Genomic DNA, 27,813 nt, shown 5'->3' on the forward strand with positions numbered 1-27,813 from the left:
CGCGACGGCCGCCGCGAGACTGTGAAGAAGCGGAAGTGACGTCGCGGCGCGTTTCCGGGCGACGGGGCTTGCGGCCTGTCCGCGTGTCTAAGGCAACGGACGAAGGGCTACGTTAGGCGGTTTCCCTCCCTCTCTCTGCTTTCTGCTCGGGGGCGCCTTGACAGCAATGGCGGTGCGGGCCAGCTTCGAGAATAACAACGAGATCGGCTGCTTCGCCAAGCTCACGAACGCCTACTGCCTGGTGGCCATCGGGGGCTCAGAGGGCTTCTACAGGTAACACCCCCCCCCCCCAAAAAAAGGCCTTCCTCTCAGCCTGGCCGCACCTCGAGTCTCTCCAGGCTATTTCTGTCACCCTTTTCTCTTGCCCTTCGAACTCTGACCCTGAAACCAGGAGCCAGGCCTGGCCTGTGAAAAGGAAGCTGCCGCTCGGCAGCCGGGCTTCTTTCCCTGCCCTCCCCCCCCCCCCGAATATTGCTAAAACTAAGAGGGAATCCATTAAGGCGCTGGGCAAGTTATGGGTGGCAGGTTTTGAACTGTTCTTAATCCCCAATGCAGCTTCCGCACTGGTGACTGTGGGACCACATCACACCAGTCCTAAAAGATCTATTATTGGCTCCCCCGGCCTGTTTCCAAGCACCACTCAAAGTACCATTAAAGTGACCATTAAAGCCCTAAATGGCCAGCGCCCTGTATATCCGAAGGACACTGAGGGCCTTCTGGCTGTTTCCTCATTGCGAGGACGCCTTCTCAGTAGTCACACACCCCCCCAGTGGCACGCCCTCCCCTCAGATGAGATAATTTATTAAGGTCAAAGACCAGCTCGCATAACACAATAAAAACAGTGTTCATAAAGATAAAATATACAATTAGATTGGATTGCAGCAGTAGCTCATGAGTTAAAATTGAGATATATACATAACCTGTAAAACTGAGATTTGGGCTACCATAAAAATTTACCCTGAGGCACCCCAAAGGGCGACTTAAGCTTTTCCCTAGTAAGCTATTTTATTCTAGATTTGTGCCTACAAATCTGGGAGCAAAATCTGGCTACCAGCCAGGTTGTCTTGTGGTCTTTGCCTAAGAGGAGAGACTTAACTTTAAACTTGTCTGAAAGATTGGCGAGCCTCTTCAGCAAAGGATCAATGGTGTCTCTATGAATCTCAGCGTAAAAAGGACATCTAAAAAATATATGGTCAGGGCTTCCTATTTCCCCTAATGAGCAGGCGCGAAGTCTCTGTGCGTATGGGACTCTTCTATAGGAGCCTTCCAGAACCGGTGAGGGCAAGGCCAAGCTTCTAGCAAGAGAGAAAGCCCTTCTTGTTTTTCTGGATGTGAGGAAATAGATATGTTGGTGGAGCGGCTACTTATCTCCCATTTTCTATGATTTTATAATCGGGGACCCTTGTACAGTCCTGTTGTCTCTCTATGTCTATGATTATTTGCCTAACCACGGATCTAGCTTGGCCCATAGTTATGAGGGTTTGGGGAGCAAGGCCCAGTTTCTGAAGAGCGTTTAAGACTGCTGTCTGCCAGCCAGACTAAAACTGGTCACTCAGAATCAATGGGGCTATTCCTCAGGGGAGCAGTTTCAGAGTTAGCCACTTATATATTGATGTTAGACTGATATGAGCTTCATCATCCCTGTTTTTAGTCTGACCCATGCATTTGAAATGCATCTAGGAACTTGTAGAAGGGCTCTGAGGAGTTTGGATTCCACTCTTTCAAGGGGAATGAATGAGGAGGGAGGCGGGCCCAGAAAGGATCTGTAAAGGAGCTGTAGCAACGTTTTGGCTTTATGTAATTTTGTCCCGTCAAGGGACGCAGGTGGCGCTGTGGGTTAAAGCCTCAGCGCCTAGGACTTGCCGATCGAAAGGTTGGCGGTTCGAATCCCTGCGGCGGGGTGCGCTCCCGCTGCTCGGTCCCAGCGCCTGCCAACCTAGCAGTTCGAAAGCACCTCCGGGTGCAAGTAGATAAATAGGGACCGCTTACCAGCGGGAAGGTAAACGGCGTTTCCGTGTGCAGCTCTGGCTCGCCAGAGCTGCGATGTCACGCTGGCCACGTGACCCGGAAGTGTCTCCGGACAGCGCTGGCCCCTGGCCTCTTAAGTGAGATGGGCGCACAACCCCAGAGTCTGTCAAGACTGGCCCGTACGGGCAGGGGTACCTTTACCTTTACCTTTACCTAATTTTGTCCCGTCAGATGTTAAAGTGATAAACAGCTGTATGACTTCATAGACATCTGAAGGCAGCCCTTGTTTGGGGAAGCTTTTAATGTTTGATGTGACATCGACCCCTGTGTTTTGTTGGAAGCTGCCCATAGTGGCTGCAGCAACCCAGTCAGATGGGTGGGGTATAAGAAATAAATTATTGTTGTTATATACCTGCAATTTAGTATCTTCTCTTCTTTTTTTGAGCCTTGGAGAATGGCAAGAGATGGAATGGAGTTCAGAGTCCATCTCCAGCATTGAAAAAGAGTCACTGACCCATTATTGTTGGTTGGTTGCTCTGTTTTCATCAAAGGCTGTTTGCCTCTTCAATTGATAAATTATTCTTACAGTTTAGCAACAAGCTCATGTCATGCCATGTTGGTTTATGCCACAATAAAGCCATATGCCAGGATAAATCTGTTACTGGTTAAGATGCTGCGAGAGCTATTTGTATTTGCTGCAAGAGGCTCATGTGACTGACTATCATTGTGAAAGTTTCTCCTTTATTTGAGTCCTTGACAATGTAGTCAGGTTGAATTTGGTACCGTTTTACAATTTTCATTCTGCTGTGCTTTAGTGTTTTTGAAGGGGAGCTTTCGGATACAATCCCTGTAGTTCATGCTTCAATTGCCGGATGTCGAATCATTGGCAGAATGTGTGTGGGTAAGTTGCATTCTCCAATTGGGTTGTCTTAATCCTTCTTAAAATATAAATGCTGTAGCTCAGTGATACAGCATCTGCTTCCCAGATTCAATCTCCACCATCTTCAGGTAGGGCAGGGAATGTCCCCTGCCTGAAACTCTGGAAAGCCGCCACTGGTCAGTGTAGACAACACTGAGCTGGATGGAAAAAGGAAGAGAAAAATAATTTTCAGACAATATTAATATTAACAGTAAACAGCAATGTGAACTGATGGTAGTATACTGTTGTTATTACTGTTAAAGCGCTCTTTCATAATGTTATCTAAGAGCTGGGAAGCAGATAGCTAATATCACTGTCCTCTTGCGACTTAAGTCACCAATGTTTCCAGGAATATCTAGCAGCTGCAGAATGTCCAATTCCCAAGAGGAGGTACTCCAGGTCCAGGAATAAAAATTAAAGGTGGAGATTATTTTCACTGCTTTCTATTTTTAAAAAATGTGGTTTTTTTGTACCTTAGAAACCTGTTATCTAGCAGAAAGACAAGATATATTTTTAAAAAATAATATAAACATGTTTTAAGTTATGTAAATTAAGAATTTAGTTCTTCTGGCACTAGTTTGTTAGCTAGATATATTGCATTTATTATATAAAATTTTACATATCTGAATGAGTATTCGGTGACCCTATACTGGGGCGGGAGTATATGGCTTAGTTTACTTGCATTCGGTGTCTGTAGTTATTTGCTTTGTGAATGCATTTCTGTACTCCATTAAAAGCAAGAAAGGTGTCACAGGAAGTTGGGTTAGATCCATTTCTGTGATTCTGTGACAGAGTTCACACAGTTAATAGTTTACTGTGAACATGCAGGTGGCCCCACTTTTCTTCTCCCCTAGTGCAAATGGGAGCTTCAAACCATGATCCCAGGATTTGTTTTCTGGGTAGTGGCTGTTTGTGTTTCTTCAAACAAACTATGATCTTAAGTCAGTTTGTTCTTGTCTTCCCAATTGTTTGAGCAAAAGAAACTACACATCCCAGTCCCTACATAAGCCAGGGATCATGGTTTGTTTCTGCTACCACTAGGGGAGGAGTGAAGCCATCTGTGTGTTCATGGTAAACAGTTAAGTATTGTTTACTATGACCTGTGAACTCAACCAGTGATTTTTTTCATTCATTGCTTTGTGGCATCCAGGTTTGGGGGAGAAAGAAAATGAAAGACCTGTTACTTCTGAATCTTGAATTGTGTCTCTTTTCTCCCCCATCCCTTTTCTTTTAGGAAACCGGCATGGCTTGTTAGTTCCAAACAATACCACGGACCAGGAGCTTCAGCACATCCGAAACAGTCTTCCAGACTCCGTACGAATTCAGCGAGTGGAAGAGCGCCTCTCTGCCTTGGGCAATGTCACTACATGCAATGACTATGTAGCACTTGTCCATCCAGACATTGACAGAGTAAATGAGTTCATTTTGATCTGAATTTTTCGGAAATTGGCATGCTACCGCTACATACGTTAAGTAGTGATAGTAGTTAAAGGAGCCTCCTTCTTCCACACAAGGAAGAAGTGATGTTTTTTGTTTTTTGTTTATTAAACTGAGAATTTAGTTCTCAACAACCCCTTTATATTAATATTGCGATCATGTGTACTTTTCTTAATGAGATAAATTGATTTGGCATTTGCTTTTAATTAATTAGGAAAGGTTTAATGTGTTCACAGTGCTGGTTTTAAACATTTCATTTTATTTTTTTACAGGAGACAGAAGAGATTTTAGCAGATGTACTAAAAGTGGAAGTATTTAGGCAGACGGTAGCAGAACAAGTGTTGGTGGGAAGTTATTGTGCTTTCAGCAACCAGGGAGGACTTGTGCACCCCAAGACTTCCATTGAAGACCAGGATGAGCTCTCCTCATTGCTACAAGTCCCACTTGTGGTAACTACTCTTTTTGCTGATTTATTTATTTATTTATGAGTGCCCATTTTTCTTACACTGTGAAGAAGTTAACAGGCTGAGTTTGAGTTGTCTGCTGCCGCCCCCCACACCTAGTGGTCTCAGAAGACTGAGATCAGAGACCATACCCTCTGTATTTATGACTGAGTTACCATAGCCACACCCTGGCCAATTCAAAACATGAAATCACTTTCTAACGCCAGTTCTAACCATTCCTAAATTAAACTATTTCTTAGTATGATGCTAGGCAATGTATAAAAGCACAAGAGTATTCTCTTTTCCCAAAACAGAAAAATGTGTATACTAGGAGAATGGGTGGGGTGGGGAGAAGAATATGAAGACAATGAAGAATTTGAGTGAATGTTTACATTAACAAGAAATGCTTAATGACTTGAAAGACATCCAAGACTGAGTGTTTTAGAGTGTCTTGGGGAGAGGGGTTTGAAATGTGCTTTGGGAATAACATTGATTAAATTAAAAATGTCAGAGTGCCATTGTTACATTGGCTGTATACAGTGTTAGTGATTATAATTGGTTTCAAAAAGCTATTTGACAAGTACCCCTCTTAAGAAACTGACTTAAAGGGGATAAAAGCTTTTGATGCTGCTTCTCCTGGAATTCTGTAAAGAGAACTTTGGCGTGCCAATCTTCTTTTGATTCAACTCTTCACTTACCCAAATTGTCTGCCTTTTAGAATCCACACACTGTAAAGAGAATCCTATCAGTTACTATAGCTAACACTGAAAAGTGATGTGTACATTAACAGTTATGTTGATCACATATATTGATGATTATTTCTACATATTAATTAGCAGCCAGGGCAGCCTGTTTCTGAGCAAAGTGGGTGTGAGGAAAATGAGGTTAACTCTATCCTCTCTGGTCCCTTCTTAGCAAGTTGCTTTCTCAGCCATGGGAGTCAGGGGATGGGGTTGTGATATGAAGTTTCCATATCTTACATGTACCAGTATATTTGTCCCCCAAGCTGGGAAAAAAAAAGCTGACATAGTGTGGTTTTAAGCTGTAAGGTGTTAAGGCACCCATTTTCTGCATAGGTGGAGCTGGTTCCAGTCTTAAAGGATTGAAACAAGTGGAGAATAACATGGAGAAATCTATGTTATGTGTAGTTGGAGCCTACGTGGAGTGGGGTGTGGAAATGCAGAATCCCAGAACAGAAACACACCCTGTGTTTAAATTCCACACAGTAGATGAGCACTTGTGCTGTAAATTGTTTGCAAAGACCCAGTGGTTTCCCCAAGGCCACTCAATGAGAATTGTGGGGTGGAGAATTGGGGCCTGGCTTTTCTGACATTTCTGAATGCTGGGCTATATTTTTGAAATAATGATAAAACATAAAGAGCTAACTTACATATGCCTTCCTGGTTCTGGAGGGCTTGGCTTCTATTGCCTTTTCAAATATTTTACTTAAAATATTTCTATCCTGCCTTTCCACTAAAAAGTATTCAAGGCTACTGGTTCCAAACTAAATTATCAGTTACATATACTTTACTTCTGGCTTATAATATATCCAATCCTAGGTGGTGGGAGGTAATAACTCTGATGTTAGTGCATTGGGTATTGCTGTTATAGATGAGCATGAAAAAAAAATCTCTTAGCCAGAGGTACTGTCATGAATGCCTCTCTTTTTTACCAGGCTGGAACTGTTAACCGTGGCAGTGAGGTGATTGCAGCTGGAATGGTTGTGAATGACTGGTGTGCCTTCTGTGGCCTGGACACAACCAGCACAGAGTTATCTGTTATTGAGAGTGTCTTTAAACTCAACGAATCACAGCCAAGTACCATTGCTACTACTATGAGAGATTCTTTGATTGACAGGTAGGTTTGACACTTGTTTTCTCGCAAATCCAGTAAATGCCTCAAGGTCGGTGGCTGCCTGGATTCTCATTTTGCTTATTATAACTTTCCTGTGATTAATCACAAATGGTGGTGATTATAGTTCATTTTCTTCAGTTGTCTCAGTACTTTCACCTGCTTGCCACGGTCTGTGAAATTGATCTGCTAGAAGTTCTAGTACCATTTTCATCATTTGCAAAGGGAACACTTTTTCTATATATCCCACTCACCATTTTCACTCCACTTACATGCGGGTTACATTTTGGGGGCCCATGTACATAAGTGAAATTGCATAAAGTGGGGAGCAAACCACTTTAATGGGGGGGGGAGCGCAGGGAGGAGCGAGAGAGAGACTCATCCTGGAAATCGTTTGGGGCCACTGCCTAAGGGGAGCTAGTACACGTGGTGGTGGATGGCCACAGAGGACGAGGGCTGAGAAGTACGCCCAGCAGAACTGTTGCCAGGATGGGTGTGTAGAGGTGGAGAGAAGGCGCCTCCTGCCCCATGATGCTGGCCAGTGAAAGGCCACCTTCCCTCACTCTAGGCAGCAGCCCAGAGTGAGGCAAGGCCTATTTATTTTGTTGACGACCCACGTAAACATTGATTTTGTGTTGCAAAAAGATTGTGAAGCATGCAAGTGGGATGTGTGTAAGTGTGTATCCAGGCAAAGTGCCTGTAATTAATATTTGCAGTGACTTGATCCACGACTCGATTCAACAATAATAAACTATGTCAGTGTTTTTTTTAAAAAGAAAACTTGCAGCTTCTCGTGCATCTGCTACCTGTGTGAGCACATTGTGCTTTGCTACTGGCTTACAGAATGGCCAAAAGGGTCAGTGAATAAAGTGGGAGGCCACTGTACTCTTTGCCTTTATGTGGCATGTCTAATCTCCTGACCATTGTGAGAATTCAGTACTGACATGGCTGTATAGCTGATATTTCTACATGCATCCAGTTAGTGACCTTCACAATGCAGTCCAATTAGTATGACAGGTTTTGAATTCTCTGTTGCACCTTGCCTGGTTTTTTAGATTACGGAGATGAAAATAAGACAGCCTTGCTGGAGCCCCAAAAGTATTTTTGGCTAACCTTCATTTCTGTTTCTTTTTTTAGCTTGACATGATCTGCTGCTTCCTGACCACCACAGAAGCACTGAAGGCCAGATTATGATCTTGATTGCTCACTGAAGTAAATGCTCTGTTTATTACTCTGCAGACCTAGACCAGGAAGGGTATACAATAATCAGCATTTCTAAACTACAATGTTACACACCTGTGCCCCTTTTTGTTACTTCTGTTAATATGGCCTGCTTTCATTAATTCATAATTTTCAAATTGCGAGTGTATGTTTTAGAAAAATGTTTAAAGATGTCATTACATGTAATAATGGTTTTTAAAAAATGGTTTTCTCCTTCTGCATTCACCGGCATGTGCCTGAACCAGCTATCATTTCTCGATCAGACACAGCTGGGATTTCTACTGGATCATTTTTACATAGCCTGCAGCCTAGATTAATGTAGCTGTCTTATGTAAATTTGGTAGTCAGACACTGCCTGTTAAAAGGACTGAAATAAGCCATGGAGCTTTTTGCCATATTCCTATAATTCTGTAAAGCCAACATGTGCTAGCAGTTCTCTGAAATGACACTGGCCTTTATCTGTGGAGGAAGACCAGGTGAAAGACCAGTCCATCCATCTGCTGAAGTTATGAAGAGCCTTTACTTTAGAGGAAATAGCCTGGGTGGAAATAATTTATTTTGACCTCTTCATTGAATGCACACTTCCTTAACAATTCAGTCATAAGAAACTACTTTGCAACCTGTATCTTAAGCCTCTTATGAGGCTCTGCTTTGTTGCGCAGCGATAGAAGCAATCCTTGGAAGTAGGTGATGGTGTCACTTGGTTGAGGCTTAATGCCAAAGGCAGTTAAAACTAATAAACCTTAAAGCTAGAAACCGTTGTTCTGGACATTGATACTGGAATTCAATGTAAGGGATAAGGGCTGCATCAAACTTAAGAGTTTTGAAAGAACACATGTTTTGTTAAACAATCTGGCATTTACTTGAAAGCTTTCCATAGCTACTTTATGATTTCATAGCTTTTTTCCCCCTGCTGCAGTTTACTGGCCAAAGTACCTGTTTCAATTGTGCCATCTGTCTTTTCTCATTGTTCCTGGCTATCACAAAATCACTCTTGTCTTCCTCTGTAAGGTGATCCAGCACGCCCTACTCCATGTTTTACTACATCTAGCTCAAACACATCCTAGTAATGAAGCATGGTGCAAGTTAAAAGCAGCTGAAGGTGTATTACACTGGAGTGGGGAATCTTTGATCCTCCAGACAGTTCTAAAATACAGCTCCCATCATCTCTGATTATTGGCTAGGCTGGAAGGAGTTGGGAGTTCAATAACATCTAGAGGGCCACGGGTTTCTTGCTCCTGTATTACACATTTAATCCTCCAGTCTTACACTATTTGATAACATTTATTTCCCAAATATATTACTTTCCCCACCTCCCACAATAGTGGGGTTTTGCAGTTCTTAACATGTTGATGATGTTAAGGGAATCTAGTGCGACAATTAATTGTTCAGCTCACAACATATTTTCTTTATGAACTGTAGTGGTCCAAGGCAGTAATAAATAAATAAAAGGTAACAAGTTCTTAGCATAGGCTATTGAAAGCTCCTATATAGCTATAGTACTTCCTTACTGACGTTACGCAAAATGCCCTACTGCAACAGCTTTCAAGCATGTTTATATATATATAAAACTTGCACTCACCATACGTGCTTGCCTTGGAACATCTTGTAAATATATAGCATCCATATGACTATGCCTTGAAGTGCAGCCACATTGAATAATAATTGCTAAACCACTGTATCCCAGATGTGAGTGCAGTGGCATTTGATTTAGCTATCTGACCCACAGATGACAACTAAGAGATTGAGTGTGCACAGAGGACTAGGCATTTTCTTGTGCCATGTGACTGTTTTTCTGAGAGTAGCCAGACTGCTCTGTGAAGCAAATGTAACCTGCAGCAGCCTTTAAATGTTAGCAAAAGTGATGGGTAGAATGTTTAAGAAAAGGGGAACAAATAACTTACACAGTAACCAGTTGGAAAGAGACTACTTGGTTTTTAAAAAAATCTATTATGAATATGGAAGAAATGGAAAATACATTTAACACCTTAAATGTGGAATCTAGAAACAAGCTCCCATCAACAGATTAGAAAAGCAAAATATTTCTTCCTGAAAATAGCAAAAAACAAAAACTCTGAAATCCAGGAGAACCAGAAATGTAACACCTTAGGAGCTGGCAGATTTATTGGAATATTAATAAACTGGCCAGTCTCAAATTTTTAGAGTTTGGAAACAACAGATGCTGTTCAAGTGTCCTGACAAGCATTCATTTAAAAATGTATGACAAGATGACAAGCTCCTTTAATAAATGTGCTGGTGTTTGATTTCATGAGCACTTTGTTTGTGTGGTATGGCAAAATGACAAACTCCTTTAATAAATGTGTCGATTTGCATTGTAACACAAGTAGATTTAGATACATAACAGTGTAGATAAGGAATTAATAAATAATGTGATTTTATCAAATTTAGATCTGACTCAAATAATAATGAGATGGGACATTATAATAGATTGAGTAAGATAAAATTTTTAGGTACTAGGGTAAGATCAAGTATCAGCAAGGAGGTGTTTTCAAAGCAGAACTGCAAGACAAGGATGAAATCCTATTGAGTCCGTATTATGGCAGCATCTTTTAAATAAGTGGATAGTCTGACAGAATTAGATATGGGGCAAAACTGTAAATCTAGTTAATACCATATGTGATCTTGATGATGTGTTACATAGGGACCACTCAGCTATTAGCAGGAGGCTTCCAAGATGTTTAAAGCAGATAAAGCTTTAGGGGCAATTTTAATTATTTTTAAAGCAAAAATGGATCGCCATAAGACAGTTATGCAACTTCTAGATTATATCAAGTATTTGCTCTGGAAATTTTATGCTTCTCAGGTGAGTAATTTCAGAACAGTAGCAGTGTTTGGAATTAGATTCAGGTGGGTAGCTGTGTTGGTCTGACGCAGTTCAAATAAATTAAAAAATTGTCCAGTAGCACTCTGGAGACCAACTAAGTTTGTTCTGGGTATAAGCTTTCGTTGCATGCACACTTCAGATGGTATCTGAAGAAGTGTGCATGCACACAAAATCTTATACCCAGAACAAACTTAGTTGGTTTCTAAGGTGCTACTGGACAAGTGTTTGGAATTGTGCTGAAAAAAAGCTTGATAGTGTGAAAGTTATTCCTGGGTACACAACAAAACCATATTAAGAGTTCCATAGAATAGCCGAGTCCCAAGCTTGCAACTTGTATGAATATTTTACTCTGCCCAACTCTTTGAAGCCTTTGCAGTGCTACAATTAAATTCACATATAAATCAGTATTTGGGGGTGGCAAAATGCATATGAGCAAGTCCTGTCAACCTGCATTTCACTGTTTATAGCACTTTCACATCTATTCAGGTTCATTATATTAATAGTGATGGCATGCAAACCACACACAATTTACTGAGGTTTATGTTGGTTCACAGAAGCAACTCCTTGCATGCACTGCTAAAAGTCAACATGGCCTATCTAAAAACCATGCTTGCCATCCTCCCCTGAGTTGATACTTAATCAATAGCTGCAAAAAAGGCAAAATGCTGTAGCACCTCACAGACTGCCTTTTTGTGGCATGAGCTTTCAAGGCAACATCAAATGTATTAAGTGTATCGGCTTTTAAGTATGACATGGCTTTGCTTTTCTAAACTTTCACCTGAAAGTGAAGGTAATATAAGGGAAGTATCTTCTAGTTACTGTTACATGCTGAAACTGGGACAATCCAGTGTCTCGCCCATAATACCAATTTGATGGATTTGGAATAGTTGTGGGGGAGGGGAGGGAAGGGAATGGAATGGAAACCCCACCTTGAATAGTTCATGATTTTTGCCCCAATTTGAGGGGGTGGAAAGCCTAGAGTGGATGTGCAGACTACAGTCAGTGGACATGGGATAAGCACCTCTCCTCACAAGTGGACCCTGCATCTCCATTATTTTGGCATAAAAAAGGTTGGGATCAGGCCACTAGCAGAACAGACACAGTTGGCAGAATGGATTGTCCCATCTCAAAATCAGGTCCAGAGGATTGGGGAACCCTTCATAGCAGATTTTGGGGAAATTTAGGAAAGGAAGGTCTCTGTGATGTTGGGTATCATCCTGAAGAGTTTTGGCAACATGAACTTGTGATAATGAAAATAAAAATTAAAACCCCAAAAGGTTTTTCTCTTATTACATTCCTATGCTGTAATTTCCAATAGGTCTCTAGCATAACAGCAAGTAGAGAATCTCCTGAAAAGGCAAAAAAGATTGATGTCTTGCCAACAGAAATGACAAAAATATACTGCATTAAAATAAACCACCTTGGTTTGTCTAGCCTATGAATAAACCAGAAATACTTAGTTTTCATACCTACCTGGAAAGCAGAGTTGGATAGTTTCTACCAGGCCATCAAGAGCACAACTAGTGAATGCCATCCGCTGTAGTAGCCTAAAAGATACGTGCAGCTTTCTCTCTTGTTTTAAAGATACATGTGGCACACCAAGATCGTTTAAGCACCGATACTATAAAATATTGCAATTTACTTTATACATTTTGGAGAATTTGTCAGAAATTAAAGTTTTTAAATTGCAACCTTTAGGATAACCTCCCACTCATGATTTAAGTGTCTCTTGAATAAACAAATCAGATTTTAAAAACATGAATTTCCTTCTAAATGCCGCTCCTTTCCTGCACTACTGCAACTACAATTCTCATCATAATATTGTTAAAGAATATCAAGCATCCTAATGTACATGCCACTTGGCCTCCATTTATAAAAGAAAAAGGATCAAGGGGACTTGTATTTGCAGAGTACCATATACAGTATCAAAGGTGGTATGTTTCCGAGTGCCAATCCCTGGGGAACCTGCATATCCTTGTGGCTTGCATCTGGTTGGCCACTGTAAGAACAATGTTGGGCTGGATGGACCTTTGGCCTTATTCAGCAGGAGCCTTCTTACATTCTTAAATATCACAGAATTTGCCTTTAATCTTATAATGGTAACAATTAATTTATTGTTGCCAACTTAAAATAGTGGTAATATGACATTTAAATATTTAGTACATGACAGGTTCTTAAAAACAAAGAGTTTTAAGGGCTGCATTCATGTTAGTGTTCAAACCCAATTGCTTAGTCTTTCAGACTGGTTGTATTCACAAATTTCGGTTCCTAGTTGCTGTTGTGATTTGATCTGGCTTTAGAGCTGTTTGAAGTCGTGGTCTACACAGAATTATCTCCTAAGAGCTCTTTATGTGTGTCTGCCATTGCAGAGTGGGAACATCAGCTAATTACCATGAATGTACAAAACATCTGACCAGCAGGTATTGGAAAAAAAACGATATCCAGGTAATTGCCTGGTTCCTGTAATAAATTAAAATATTTCAGAATGACTCAGCCTCAGAATGTCTTCTTCAGAAGGTCCTGAAGTGTTCCTTTTGTGTCCCACAGTATTATCTCTCTTTTTGATGAGACAAGTGTAGAAAAAAACAACTTGTTGAGAGGTGTTTGGCTACACTGGCAAATGCTGGGTTTGAAAGAGGGCACTGAAGAAGATTGCTCGGGTGAGTTGAAAAAAGGTTGAAGCAAACTCCTCTTGAGGTCTCTGACACTCACTGAGTGGGTTGGTGAAAAATGTCACACCAAGACATACACGGCACTGAGGCAGTCAGTCAGAAGGAAAGCGGCTCCACCGTGCAAGGCCACCTGGGTTTAATTGAATTTTGTTCCTGTTCTTTCAGTCCCAGAATTCTCTCTGACTCATCTAAGTCTCTTGAAGAGTTATGTATGTTTGTTTGGCAGGCTATCCTTCAATCTCCCCCTTTTTCAAAATGTCTGCAGCCTGTTGCCACCATCCTCAATAGTCATCTAAGTCTTCTTCCATCTTGTCAGCCCCAACGAGCTGGTGAGCCTGTCATACCCACTCTTGTACGGGTCGTCTGTAATAGGTCACGCTTTGCTGGACCTCTTTGTTCTTGAACTGGAAGATTGTGTATACCAGGACAAGGATACACAGCGATAAAATGCAGGGGATCACAATTGCAATTGCATTGACAGTGCTAGGCACATCGTTTATAGTCACCATAATATCCACATCTTCGTGAGAGAGCCGCCGGTCTTTGCTCCTTTCAACCTCCTTTTGGTTGCAGCCCATCCAGTCTTTGAGGATTGACCTGGGGTATCCCGGCTCCACAGTCAGCCTCTGGTTATCAAACTTCCAGTATTCCTTACCTTTATAAAAGTAGGTATAAACTGGAAAAGAAAACAGATATTATTCCATTCTGTGCCATTCACATATTCTGGAGGTGTGCAGCGAAGAGAAAATATTCTGTATATGGCAGGAGTGGTTATGTTGGAAATACAGATGGTTTGTATGATATTTATTGGATAACAGCAGGGAGGGAAATCTATCTTACCCTATGCAAAGAAAATAACTTTTGCTTCTGTACTTGCATTCATGGGGATAAGAAAAACTGATATATATTTTTTTTATTATTAAAATCAGAGAAAAACTCAGATGAAAACCAATCAATCACCCAGTTTAGGAAGAATATCATGTGCTATGAAAGAAATATCTGCCTCAAGTTTACTTTGAGGTGGGTGGATACTTGTTATAAGGGCAAGAAAATGTCCATGACTACATGTGTCTGTAATCTTGTAAATGTTCAGGCTTTAATACAATCTGAATGCAAAGTTCAACACATGGAGGATTATTAAACACTACTAAGTTGCTAAATAAGCTTAATACTTACAGCCTTCTTTACTAACAAAAGCTCCTTGCGGGGCTTGTGGGATTCCTTTCCACACAGTGATGGGTTTGGGGTAGCCAGGATCTGTTGCTCTCTTGTCTTCGTTATACCTCCAATATCGGTCTCCTTTGAAGAAATAGGTTTTGCCTACGGGCTCCCACCTTAAAGCTGTGTCGATCCCTTCCCGGGGAAGACAGCTGCCCAATTCCACTAGGTTGTGGGGGTACCCTGGCTCTGCAGTCACCTCCTTGAAAACCCAGTATTTATCTCCTAGGCAAGAAAGCAGCAGAGGAGGGTGGGTAAGACATCTATAATCAGCAACAGTCAATGAGACTCTGCCTTCCTCTGGAGCAGGTTTGGGGGACAACAGGAAGGGAAAGTTCACTCACGCAGCATTGGATTCAACCTCAAAATGTTTACCTTTAAAGAAAACAAATTTTCCATCAGATCTTTCATAGGCAGCATCAATTTTTGCAGGGAGCCCTTTCCAGAACTGTTCGATCTGCATGGGGTAGCCTTCTTGCACTCGGTTGTTACGGAGACGCCAAAACCAGCGGTCCTAAAAGAAAAAGAAGAGTCTTGTTAAATGTCTACATCAGATTCCAACATGAAGTGATGAAGTTCATTTTATAATATCACAGCATCCACAGATTTACTAACGTCAGACATCCCTTTAACTTTCAGATCACTCAGTGTTCCTCTCAGGCAGAATTAGACTCCTCCTCTGCTTTGTTATCTTATATTCGGCACCAGTCATAAAAAAAACAGTCTTACTAAGAAGAAGAAGAGTTTGGATTTGATATCCCGCCTTTCACTCCCTTTAAGGAGTCTCAAAGCGGCTAACATTCTCCTTTCCCTTCCTCCCCCACAACAAACACTCTGTGAGGTGAGTGGGGCTGAGAGACTTCAAAGAAGTGTGACTGGCCCAAGGTCACCCAGCAGCTGCATGTGGAGGAGCGGAGACGCGAACCCGGTTCCCCAGATTACGAGACTACCGCTCTTAACCACTACACCACACTAGCTCTCCTAAGCAATAACTGACACCTCAAAAAAATGCCAAAGAGTGCCACTAACTGACACCTCAAAAAGCTGTAATTTCCTGCCCTGCTCAGAACTTCTCTCGCTATTCCTGCAATCAAATCATTACCCCAGACAAAATAATAGTGTACTTTATTATGTACGATACGTTTAAACATGCTAAACATATGTTTAAAGTCTCAAAATAAAATTCAGTAGCAGCACCAGAGTGAATCACAGAGGGATGTGTTCATCTTTTACTCTGAGCAGACCAATGGGTCTACTCTGAGTAAAAGATAATTGAATACAATCCAGAGTCTCACACACGTCTGATATACACACACTGTTCATTAAGAAGGCAGAATTCTGGAATACTAGAGAAGATTCCTTGATCAGGACAAATGCTGAAAACAGGAACTACATCTGCAGAGCTCATTTGGAAGCAAGTGAAAAATTGATATATATTTTTGTCCTAGATTTAAGAAGTTTCACTTAATTTAAGTGTTACTGAAGGAAACACATTCTTTCAGCTATCACAACAAGCATTTTACTTTATTATCATTTCTTCAAACCAAGACATCTACCAATAAAAAAAACTGCAGAGATTAAAATACCAAGAAATTTTGGTGGCATTTAATTAATAATACATGCATTTGTAATATATAAAGATTAATGAAAACAGCTTTGACAGGATGATTTTCACTACCTTAAAAACAAACATTTCTCCTCTGAAGAGAGCCACAGTATTGAAGTTCCCATCACAAATGTTTGGTTTACTGCCTGGGGTAGAAGGCCTGTCTCCTAGAGGAGGTCTGGGAGGTCTCGAATGTCTGTCATGCTTTCTTTCTGAAGTAGAATGGATTCTACGAACAGGAAGGGTTGGTAAAGGTCTAGTGGGTTCTAGTGGCTCAGCAGGAGGGCCTAAATAATAAAAAAAAAGAGGGAAGAGAGAAAACTAATTAGCAGCTTGAATATTGTACTGAATACAATTGTATTGTATTGTATTGTATTGAAAGACCATCACAAAGCTTGAACACTCCTTCCCATTTTTTTCTCAAAATCTTTCCTTCCACCACAGACATAATCACCATCCTCAACTTGCTGTCAAAATTATTGGCTGTAGATCACAGAATCATAGAATTGTAGAGTTGGAAGGGATCACAAGGGTCATCTAGTCCAACCCCGGCAATGCAGGAATCTTTTTCCAATGTGGGGCTTGAACCCAAGACCCTGAAATTAAGAGTCTCCTGCTCTCTCATCCCAATCATGCTCCTACTTTTGTGTAACATCATCTAGCAACAGCACCTGACCTTTGCATTGGAATTGGCCTGTTCATTTGCCTGGGACCTCATAGTTAATTATTATTAGATCTCTTTCCTACCCTGGACCTCATGGTGAAGGATAGGTAGGAAATCTAATAAATGATAAGACTCTAACTTGTCCCCAAAGCCACTCTATTTTACTCCTTTGCATCCCAGTACCTCAAAAACTTAATCCAAGAGTTTAACCTGAAGGTTTCCCCCAAGTAATCTAGGTTTTTAAAGTTCCGCTTGTCTAGGTTGCTGTTTCCAAAATTTGCTCTTGTATCTGCTGTATAGAATATCAGGATCTAAAATCCCAATGAGAGCTAACTGCTCTCACTGCATAGCAATAAGGCCCTCAGAGGCAACCCTCTGCAAAAGCATACATCAAATTCACATAGTTTATACATATACTTTCTATTCCTTCGCCACAAACCTTGTAAAGGAATGTCCTATAGCTGGAGTCAGGAGAGGTGTATATGGTGGAAGTGGCTATTTTCAGGTGGTGAACAGTAGGAGCCAGCTCCAGATTCTGCAAATTGAAGCTGTCTCAGGCTGGAGCCAAAGAAAAAAGTGTTGGGCCCTTTGCAAAAGGAGTAGTGTATCTGATTGGATACAGGTGACCATTTAACCACACAACTGCACTGGGTGTATCATAAGTCTCTCCCCACTATGCACCCCAGCAACTTGGCAGCATGATAAAGAGGGCTGATTCACACATGGTAAATTCTTACCAATTTATTTTCCTGCATTCTAGTATCCTCATTAGGCCACTGAAGTATCTCATACATGCACCCACCTCTGACGATTGTTCAGACACTGACTGCATTGGCAATCTAGCCAGTCCCTGGTACTCTTGAGCTAACTGAGATTAGGCATTAAGGTCATATGTTTGGTGGTTCAACTGCACTAACTCCTACGTCAAAGTGCCAGTTTGGGTTTTTAAAGCTCTTCACAACTTGGGGCTAGGGTACCTGAAGGACTGCCTGTCTCCACATGTTGGTTGTAATCTAGTCTTCGTTTTCCTTATTCTTCAACATCCAAAAGACAGCAGAACTGGCTGCCAGGGGGAAAACCTTCTCGGTGGTGACATCCTGACAATGGAACACTCTTCATCTTGACTGAGCTCTCATTTTTATGCTGCTTCTCATGTCGTAATCACTGAGGTATTAGAAACCCTCACAATTTAGTTTTTTTGGAACACTGTTACATGGTACCAGCACCACAATATCCCATTGGAAGGCTGTGGCCTTGCTGCAAGTAGGATAACACTGAAAGGGAGAGCTCTTTTCATGGCTCGTGTGTGTGTGTTTGTGTGTTTTGCTGCTCTTCTCTTCATTGTTATTTTAAGGGGGTGGTTGTCAGTAAAGATGTGTGTTCCAGTACTGGAAAGGGGGAGTCCATAGAACTACATGGAAACAGAAAAAGGAGGCAAAGAATCAAACAGTGGCAGAGTGTTTCTGTGGGAGAAAGGGCAGCATCGCTGGAATTGGTACTATGTAAATGATTTCATTTTAAAATCTGGGTAAGAATTCCTTTCCGTATTGATATTGCAGTCTGAAATACTTCTTAAAATGCTGACAGTTTGGGGGAAGGGGGAGGGAGTAAAAGTGGAAGATTGAACACTGAAATATTTGTCAGATTTGAGCAACTATTCTACTAGTTGGTTATACTCACAACAGTTGCGCAGGATGGAAATGGAATATTACCAGTCAGCAGCATATTACAGTAGGGGGGGGGGGAATGCAATTTCCCCATGCAATTACAAGGGAAAGTCACTTCATATGCATCCTGCTCACCTGCTCAGTGACCTGTTCATTGCTTACAGTGAACATCTGGAAAGGCCTCAAGGTTCCCTGATGACAGTATTCTAAGAGTGCCCTGTTTATCAGTTACCAAGATGCAAGACATGGGAAGAGGCAGTTTTCGGTGACTGCCTTTCAGCTTTGGGAGTCAACTTTGTTTTTACTGCAGTGTGTCAAACCCAGACCCTGATCATTTTCCTGAAGAGGTTTATTTACACGAACAATTGATTGGTAATGAAAAATAAGTGGGAGTTATTTTAAGGGCGCTTTCCCTCGCTATAAGCTTTATTTAAAAAACAAAAACATGGGCACAGTCACCACATGCCCACACATCCCAGATAAATATATACATCTGTATATTTCAGTACTTTAAGTTGCCTGAGCTTATGGGAGGCGATGAGGAATTGGCATCCTGCCAATGGCAATTAATAAACCAGGTTCCATCTTACCATAGATCTTCTGGATTCCTTGAAGGTCATCCTGTGGTAACTTAAAGTTGTGCGTTTCCATATATTGATAAAAAGGAGCCATGATGGCGCTGGGGTCATTGGAGTGCTCAAGGCCTAGGGCATGGCCCAGTTCATGCACCGCAACGAGAAAGAGGTCATTTCCTACAGAGGCAAGATGTTACAAGCATCAGTGTCAACATCCATAGGGTGTTAACAACATTAACAAACAAGCTTAACAAAATTCTAAAGAAGAAGATAAAGCAGTTTATCCAACAACTATAGAGGCTCAGCAGGAATACTTTTAAAAATAAGTCTTGCAATGCACCTGGTCTAATTAGATGAACATCAGATGCAGTAGCTGGTGCACTGCAATTGGTAAGAGTATGACCAAGAAGTCCCTGGTTCATATTTATGGTACAACAGACACATTCATCTTTTAAGGCACCAACAGATTCTTTGTTGTCCGCTAAATATAATGTGATAGGAGTTTGCAAAAGACTGTTGACAATGTGTAATTAAACCAGCAAAAGAGACAATGACTGAATCACTCTGCAAAATTGAGAGAATATATTTTGAGAAGTCAGAGAGAGAGAGAGAGAGAGAGAAAATATAAAACCTCAGTCTAAAGACGTATGCCCCAGATTCAATTAACTGTTTGTGAAGAAGTCCCTGATCAGCATCTTAAAAGTAAAATACGTAGCACTGGGCTTTTGGAGTTTAGGGAAAGTGATGACCAGAAGCTAATGAGAGTCAGAACAGCATCAAAATAAGGGAGGCAAAAATGCATCCTAGACATGCCCTTTCTTGCATCAAATGGCTTTGTTGCTCAAGGACATATCATGAAGCAAAGGACTGAGGCAAAGGGTATTAAAAGTTTTGTGGCTATGGATTTTGGAATTCTGTTTTTCAGTACAAAATTGTGCCTTTAAAAAATCAATTTGGAGTCTTGGGATCAGAGCAAATAAAATCAAATAAACAGTTACAAACAGTACAACAGTTTCATTTGGGAAATCGGGAGGACTGATTCTTATCAACATGAAAATGGATGTCCTCAAAGAGTGAGGGGTGATTAGCGGTCAAAACAGGAGTAATCTGATAAATAAAGACAAGGTTATTAAACAAGTAGGCCATAAAATAAATCGCATGTATGGTTGAGAGTAATGACAATGAGAGTATTTAAAGTAAAATGTGGCTGATCCTAATCTGTCTATAACTGCCCTACTTTGTTATTAAACTGAGAATTAAGCATGGCAACAATATTATTAATGAGACACACTTCATTTATTTCAGTTCTGTAAGTTGAAAATAAGTGAAAGGCAGTCCTAACCGTGTAGCAGCACATTGAAAAGTAAGAGAAATGAAACAAACATGTGACTGGGGTCTAAACAAGTAGGAATGACAGAAGGGAGATAGTTTTAATACGATGGCAAAGATTAGATGAGCCCCTTTAATAGGATAGCAAAGCAGATAATATAGCAAAGTAGATAAAAGAAAGTGGATAGAATGTTGAAATGGTTTCATCCACTTAAGTCAATTTATTTCTGTTGTAATAGCTGCCTGAGTTTCAGAAAGGCAACAGAGGAGAGTTCTAAGAGCAAGATCTTAAAACAACCTGAGAAATCAAAATTGTTTAGGAAATGCAAAAAAACTAATGTGTCCTCTGAAAGGTGCGGTAAGGTCTGAAGAAAAGCTCCTAATTTAGTATAGCGTCAAGAAATAGGCATTTATTTTGTCACTAGTGACTGTCCTTTCTAGTTCTTGCAGTATAATGTTTGAATAAAGTACAGTTGCTATCTGAATTTAGGGTATGACAGCAAAATGTGGAACAGCCTTATCTAAATCATGTGGTGTGGTACCCAATGAAATCATACTAAGAATAGACTCCCTAACATCAATGGACTTCTCCAAGTATAGTTTGGGGGTGTTGACATTACTGGCTCAGACTGCAGTGAGTGTCCCCCCCCCATACCACTGCTGTGCATTTCACGGCTCTCCCCCTTCCCCAACGCCACCCCAACTGTTAGCACAGCTTCATGACTTCATTTGTTTCAGATTTGTATGCCAAGGTGTTTCACAGCTTGGCTGGAGATGAATTAGGAATGACTTAAGGATTCCAGACGGAGAGAGGCTGATTTGAGAAAAGACACACCAGACAGTAATATTTCATGGCAAAGCACACGATATGAATGCATTTTGGATAATGCCATGTGGACATGGAATTACAGCCTAGCACCAGAAACATAGTGAGTGCTGAGTAAATGGTTCACACAGCCTTAGTTAGGATACCACCCCCAATCAACAGTCCTTGGGGCATTATGGGTGAAGCAAAGCCATCTTGAGTTACAGGAAGGCTGTGGAGGCCCAGGATTTCTCTGTATCCAATTGTTCATGAGAAGCTAATGATCCATTAAATAACTGGTTTGTGTAATAGAACAATTTTGTTGCAGAGCACCTGGAGCCCCTAATTACACACTGGGCTTTTCATGCTTTTCACCACCTTTCAAAAGTACTAAGTGATCCAGAATTCATCTCAGGCCACCAGCAGTCAGGTTAATCAAATAAATCTCTATACCTGCCACACCAACAACAGCCTGCATATATATATTTATATAAAATCAATGCAAATGTCAATGCCCAGGATTCAGCCTGCTGTGGATCTAGGTCCAGGACCATCAAAATCTGCATTATACTGCGTGAGACCATTGTTCCATCTAGTTTGGCTTCACTGACTGCTCTCCAGTATTTCCAGCAGGAGTCTGTACCAGCAGAACCTGGAGCTGTTTTACCACTGAGCTACAGCCCTTCCCTGTATCTTTGGCTGTATAGCTGATGGAAGCAGTGGGGGCTAAAGAAGTATGATTTGGTAATCAGTATAATTTTCAAAGCAAGGGAGAAAGGGACTTCACTGCCAGTTTTGAAAGGATATTATTTGAGGAAACTGAGGACAAGGGTTCACCTGCCTGGGATACAGATTTTGAAAGTCTACTTTATCATGGGTGGGGGGTGCCACCTCTGTCTCAACCAGGATGGCATATAGGAGTTAACCAATGCATTTTAAGAACTCTGAATTTGTAGTTTATTTTGCTGTGCAGTTGTTCCATATTTATTCTGCCTTCTCTCTAATCTTTAAAAATACATTTTCATTTTCAATAATTAAACATGAGGGGCTCCCTGCTTACTGGGAGAGGCACCAAAGTAAGATGCTTAGGATTGGGGCATACAAAATATTTTTTAAATGATAATGGCTCAATGTGGTGGTAAAATAGGATGTGGTTTCATTAACTCGAGGTAGCTGAGAAATGGCAACTTCACAAGGATATAATATCCATATTACAGCATTCACAAGGAGCCCTGAAAGCAGTTTTGGGCAGTAACTATACCACTGCCTTTCCACTTATATCAGGCTTCCTACATGAAGCAACTGAAATGTATAGCAAGTCCCCATACTAGCACTGCAACTCCATAGGACACTAAGATTCCCACAGTGGTTTCTTAAGCAATTGTATATATAATGACAGTCCTGTGGCATCCCAACCATGCAGAAGCCAATTTTAGCAGCAACCACAGCCCCACATCCATGGAGGAGATACTATGTTTATGTTATATTTATGTAATTTCTACAGTGGAGTAAGGCAACCTCGTCACACAACATGAAACCAGAAAAATACTGTGGTGGGGAACAATAATACAAAATCAGAAGAATCGGTACAAATATATAGAGAGAGAGAGACTTCTGAGAACCATTATTTTAACAAAATCCCTGAAACAATCAAGTAGTGTATCTATTTTCTCCAAGTACCCTCATCACAGCTAGGCACTCTACATCCAATTATTTTCCCCCAGCCTCTGGGTAACAGCCTCAGAGGGAGGGTGGCTTCATACTGTGGTATTACCTACTTGAAGAATATACTGGGATTTAAAATATTTGTATTTCCCACATAATCACCATAATTAGAGGAGAACATTTCACAGTGAAGCCTTGTTAAAAAATAATAATTGTATTTATAGCACGGACTTTACTGGAAAAGCATCACTGCACAGCATCGTCTCTGCAAAAGATGGTATCATCAGACCTTGGGCTACAGAATCACTCACTTAAAATTTATTTGAACCCAGATTGGACAACAGTCTTTTCTACCATCAATGGGCCTTTTTGCCCCAACTAATGGGTTGTTTTATCCCAAGAGTCTTCTGAACATTGATGCACAAGAATGATGTTTGAATAGATTGCACATCCCTAAAGTCCAACTAGCGTAGACACAGATTCCCAAATCCAGGAATTAATTCTTCTTGTCAGGGGTTCAGGAGCAGAGACACAGGAGGGGGAGCAAATGGAGAGTGAGGAGGAGGAATCCGAGTGGGGTGGAGGCAGTGACAGTGGCCAGAGTCATTCCATGAGCCTCTCCAGCGAATCGGAAGATTCACAGAAGGGAGCGCCGATGGCCAGGGCAAGGGGGGCTCCAGGGGGAAAACCCCAGGAGGAAGGGGCCAGCGGGGACTCCCTGAGCAGCAGTTGGAAATCAGGACCAGCTTCCCCACCAGAGCGCAGTAGGGAGGGGGAGTCCCAGGAATCGGGACCAGTGTTCTCACCACCAGCGAGAGGAGATGAGTCAGGTTTGACCACGCCCACATCGGAGAGCGGGGAAATGGTCAGGAGGAAGGTTACCGGCTGGGCGCGCGCGCCAAGTTCAAATGTACAGGCGAGCGGCACAGCAGGGAGCCCGGATAGGGAGCCAGGTCCTAAAGCCCGCCGGAAGGAAGGGCAAGACTCAGGGGGGTCAGCATCAGAAGAGTCCAGGAAGGAGGAAACCCCAGGGGGCAGAAGGACCCAGAGGAGGAAGGAACAGCGCAGGAGGTGGAGCCGGGCTAGGATCTTGAACTGGTGCGGAAGGGATAATGACTCAGAGGGTACTTCGCCGATCTAGAGTCAAGACGTAGGGCTGCGCGCTCTGGGGTTTGAAATGGAAACTAAACTTCAATAAAGACTTTTGTACATTACATCAACCGGGCGTTGGTCCTCTGTGAGCTGGGACCTAGAGGCAGTCCTGACACTTCTATTTGGACTTTTGTATGTAGGGTGTTAGAAATGTACATCCGACTTCCGGGTTGGCGCCATCGCCGAATGGCGGACTCCCTCTGAGCTCCGGAGGGAGCCTGCTCGGCAGGGGCTGGGTCCTACCGCGCCGGCGACGCGGGGACCCTCAAAAACCATGGGCGCTGAAACCCATGGACATGGTGACTCGGCTGGCACCTTTTGCGCTCCCCCCCGGCCCGCGAAGGAGCCTTTTTAAAGGCTACGGAACGGGTGACGGGGGGGGTGGTGCTTTGAGTCCTCCGCTTCCCCTGCCGAGCGAAGCCGCATGCCATTCGACGGAGAGCGCTGACTTCTTCTATTGAAAATCTGGACCTAAAAGAATAACCCGTGAGTAATTGGAACCTGGACTAAAAAGGGGGATAAATTAAAAAAAAAAATTCGGAGCGAGCGGGGGAGTCAGCCCCCCCCCTGTTGTAGAGGAGTTAAAGCAAAGGATTTGACATCTAAGATCGAGTGCAACCCTATTTTTACAAAGTTATTAATTTCATGACGGAAAACTATAAGACTGAGCTGGAGGAGAAAAGTGGAATTGATTTAAAAAGTAACCCCCCCCCCCGGAACCCTGGGAGCGTTTTGCGAGAACGCCGGGAGAAGACAAAGAGAGGTTTTGACAGCTGTCAAAGAGCTGTCAAAGCAGAAGAACAAAAATGAGAACTTTGTTACAAGGACTTTGCCGGTTACATTTGTTATAAATTGGATACAAATTGTTTAAAACAAGGAATAACAAGTTATTTGGACTGATTGGGATGATCTGGAAGGGAACTGAGTTATTGCAACCCACCTAGAGGAGCCGAGGGATATTACAAGTTGTTGACATGGAATTTGAATAGAACTTTCTATCTCCTGGGAAACTGCAGAAATGGAACACTATTTTGACTACAGAGGCTGACATACTAAAGAAGACAATAGACTTATCTATTGAAAAATGGAAGGGACTTGGCATTATGTTTCGTTCCTGAATAACAGAGCCTCTGCAGCTGAATTTGAAGCTTTTGGAATTAGAACATTTGTGCAGGAAAACAGGAAAGGAAAAAAAAAAGAAAAAGAGAGAGATCAACAAGAACAACAAGAATAACAAGAATAACAAGAATTGGATAAAGTTGGAAGAGGGAACATTTGGGACATCCAGATTTGAAAGGTTTAAAGAAATAAAATTGGAGTTTTTACTCCTAATGTATAAAAATCTGGATGGAAAAAATGGGCCTTTTTGAGACAGACTCCTTCCAAGATTGGACATTTGAAATTAAAGATAACTGGTAAAGGGCTATGGCTTAAATAATTGTGGGAGCTCCAGGAAGACATCAGATGTTGATAAATTTTGGGAACGCAACCGGGAAAAGGGGGAGGGAAATTTGGAATCCAAAGGGTGTTAAACTACATTTTATTTCATTATATTTTAATTTGTAATGTATGTTAAAGGGGGGAACGCGTGGAAGGGAACAGGTCGATTTTAGGAGATGGGAAAATATTTTTAAATTGGGTCAATGACAATAAGTTCAAAATTTGGGATAAGAAATTGCTGAATTTATAAGTAAGAATTGGAATACAAGAGGGGGAGGGGAGGGGAAGTCCTGGAAAGATGTTATGGAAAACAAGATTTTAAATTTGGATGTTTTTTTTTTTATTATTTTGTTGTAATTGGAAACTTTTAATAAATATTATTTTAAAAAAAATAGAAATGTACATCCTGTTCAAATGTCAATTACACAGATCTGAGTGCAGTTTGGATCTCAAATGCATCTGAAACATTTGATGTCATATCTACTTAGTACTTACAATAATTAATCTTTTTGTGTAAACTTAATTTCACCAATTAATTTTCTCTCTTTTCCCTTTTCCCTTTTCCCTGAGAATTGTTCTAGTTTCTCAGGCAGCTAGATCAGAGTGCCATTTAAATTTCATCTGTCGGTTCATATTGCTTTGGATTTATAAGCAAAACTGGCATTATTTTTTGGAGGGCAAACTCATGTTCTTGGGCAGAGCACGGATTTTTGTCCACCTCAGTATCACCAAACTTTGGACCACATTCTTACAGGAAGTCCTGTGATGACACCTCTTCCTTTTTGCAAGCCAACTGCCTCATGAAATATCATATCAAAAATACTGTTATAAAAACCCCACGTCATCTTACCATCATGGTTAGAATTTCCCAGTGTCCATGGTTCATCTGAATCAAAATGAGTATCGCCTCCTATCCCTGGTCCAGGAAAATAGGCATGGGCTAGGAATCCACCCTCCCCATCAAAAGGAGAGCTGTCACCATGGAAACCAGAAGCAAAAAATATCATAATATCTGCCTCTTTTCTGTCACTTTTAATTTCATGGTAAGGAACTTCTTCAAAGGTGAGCGGAGTCACCCTCTGCCAAACATCAAATGCTTGCCGGATGGCTTTCCTTGTATCAAGCTCTCCAACCTTGGGGGTGTAGTTGTGAACACTGCGAAGAAGATGAGAAGGGGTTTATTTAGGAGGATTCATTCAGAGAATTTCATATTCTCTGATGTTAATAAACACGTTTCAGGACTCAGATCGACACAACCGTAATACTACATTTTGAGCACTTTGATATCTTTTGAGAGTCCTTTCAGGTACGGTACACATTATGAGGTTTACAAATATTTCCTACATAATAATAACTAGAGGGTTAACAAAATTCAGAAAACGTAATGACTTAAAAGTATTGCATTCCAACAGCTAATCCACAACAACAAGGCCACCACTGATAAGAGCCATTTACTGTCCTCTCAATGTGAATACTCAAGGCTTGGTCAGATGACAGGTTCCTGAGCTCCCAACTGGACATACGGGAAGTGTTTTGGACACAGTAATATACCTTTATTTCCTAATCACAGTTCTGCACTGAATCTGGAATGCAAATTATGAAGGCTGTGCTCAACCCTTTCGGCTACCAGACTGGCAAAGCATTTCTGAATACTGGAGACTGGACGAGTTGATTCAGTGTAACCTCTCCTCGCAATGTTGTCTCAGTCCAGAAACAGGAACCTATTTGGCTATAGTTTAGAGGCCCCAATACATCATCTCTCTCTATTCAAAACCCTACACAGCAGCAAACCTGGCAGTGGGATAAACTCTACAAGCTGCTATACAGAAAGCCAATCAGCTTGTCAGTGTGGTCACTTGGTGGAATTAATCCCAGATAATCCCCATATGTAATACAGAACTGTCTCTATAGTGTAACTGCTTAGCATCCCATCCAACCGCAATGCTCAACTTTGTCCACAACGACTGCAGAATCTATTACTAGTGCCATTTGCTTCTTATATGGGTATAAGTGACTGACTCAGTAATGTTAGCAGGCTATAGTCTAAAAAGCATGTTGCCATTGATAATGTGCAGGGTGGAAAAGGCATGTGAAATGTTACACCATTGTACAAAATCAATGAATTGCCTTCATCTAGAATACTGTGATTAGCACAGATGATTTAACCACAGGATATCACAGAATCAGAGTAATGTCAGTAAAGGATGAGAATGTTGATAGATTCTCACACGAGAAGAGTAAGAGAGAGAAGAATCAGGGTTTAGGAAAACCAGAAAGACAAAAATTAATAAATGTTGATAAAAAACAATGTTAGGTGACAGGAAAGGGAGACTGGG

At 41.5% G+C, this 27,813-nt stretch overlaps 2 protein-coding genes and 1 long non-coding RNA gene across 5 annotated transcripts in view; 2 read left to right on the forward strand and 1 right to left on the reverse strand.

Annotated features, from left to right (window-relative positions):
* Positions 1 to 2: 2 nt before the first annotated feature.
* On the forward strand, positions 3 to 11,960 carry EIF6 (eukaryotic translation initiation factor 6). Of its 2 annotated transcripts, none has more exons than XM_083746679.1 (7): positions 3 to 273; positions 2,784 to 2,869; positions 4,122 to 4,297; positions 4,597 to 4,773; positions 6,443 to 6,624; positions 7,756 to 9,273; positions 9,312 to 11,960. In XM_083746679.1, exons 1-6 carry the CDS (start codon positions 167 to 169, stop codon positions 7,763 to 7,765), a joined length of 738 nt encoding a protein of 245 aa, XP_083602805.1. In that variant the 5' UTR covers positions 3 to 166; the 3' UTR covers positions 7,766 to 9,273; positions 9,312 to 11,960. The 2 variants fall into 2 exon arrangements, with proteins under 2 accessions (XP_083602805.1, XP_083602806.1); XM_083746680.1 differs by having other exon boundaries at positions 7,756 to 9,260; positions 9,300 to 11,960.
* Positions 282 to 2,471, forward strand: LOC310848095. The gene is made up of 2 exons (XR_014566158.1): positions 282 to 1,824; positions 2,209 to 2,471. It is a non-coding gene; the product is annotated as an uncharacterized lncRNA (long non-coding RNA).
* Positions 11,961 to 12,778: 818 nt separating the features above from the next.
* Positions 12,779 to 27,813, reverse strand: part of MMP24 (matrix metallopeptidase 24) — a 35,643-nt gene continuing 20,608 nt past the window's right edge. For both annotated transcript variants that reach the window (XM_083746549.1, XM_083746550.1), the window contains exons 4-9: positions 26,328 to 26,632; positions 19,102 to 19,263; positions 16,253 to 16,467; positions 14,950 to 15,088; positions 14,533 to 14,799; positions 12,779 to 14,032 (exon numbers count right to left, since the gene is read on the reverse strand). In XM_083746549.1, the coding sequence (XP_083602675.1) occupies positions 13,695 to 14,032; positions 14,533 to 14,799; positions 14,950 to 15,088; positions 16,253 to 16,467; positions 19,102 to 19,263; positions 26,328 to 26,632 (1,426 nt within the window). In that variant the 3' untranslated portion in view covers positions 12,779 to 13,694. The remainder of the gene's footprint in view (positions 14,033 to 14,532; positions 14,800 to 14,949; positions 15,089 to 16,252; positions 16,468 to 19,101; positions 19,264 to 26,327; positions 26,633 to 27,813) is intronic.

This window comes from Podarcis gaigeae (assembly GCF_964106915.1).
Source record: "Podarcis gaigeae genome assembly, chromosome: 6".
NCBI classification, from domain to species: domain Eukaryota; kingdom Metazoa; phylum Chordata; class Lepidosauria; order Squamata; family Lacertidae; genus Podarcis; species Podarcis gaigeae.

Coding starts and splice junctions, on each gene's coding strand:
- EIF6 (XM_083746679.1), top strand. CDS start 167: ATGGCGGTGCGGGCCAGCTTCGAGAATAACAACGAGATCGGCTGCTTC. Junction 274..2,783: donor GGCTCAGAGGGCTTCTACAG/GTAACACCCCCC, acceptor GCTGTGCTTTAG/TGTTTTTGAAGGGGAGCTTT. Junction 4,298..4,596: donor TCCATCCAGACATTGACAGA/GTAAATGAGTTC, acceptor ATTTTTTTACAG/GAGACAGAAGAGATTTTAGC.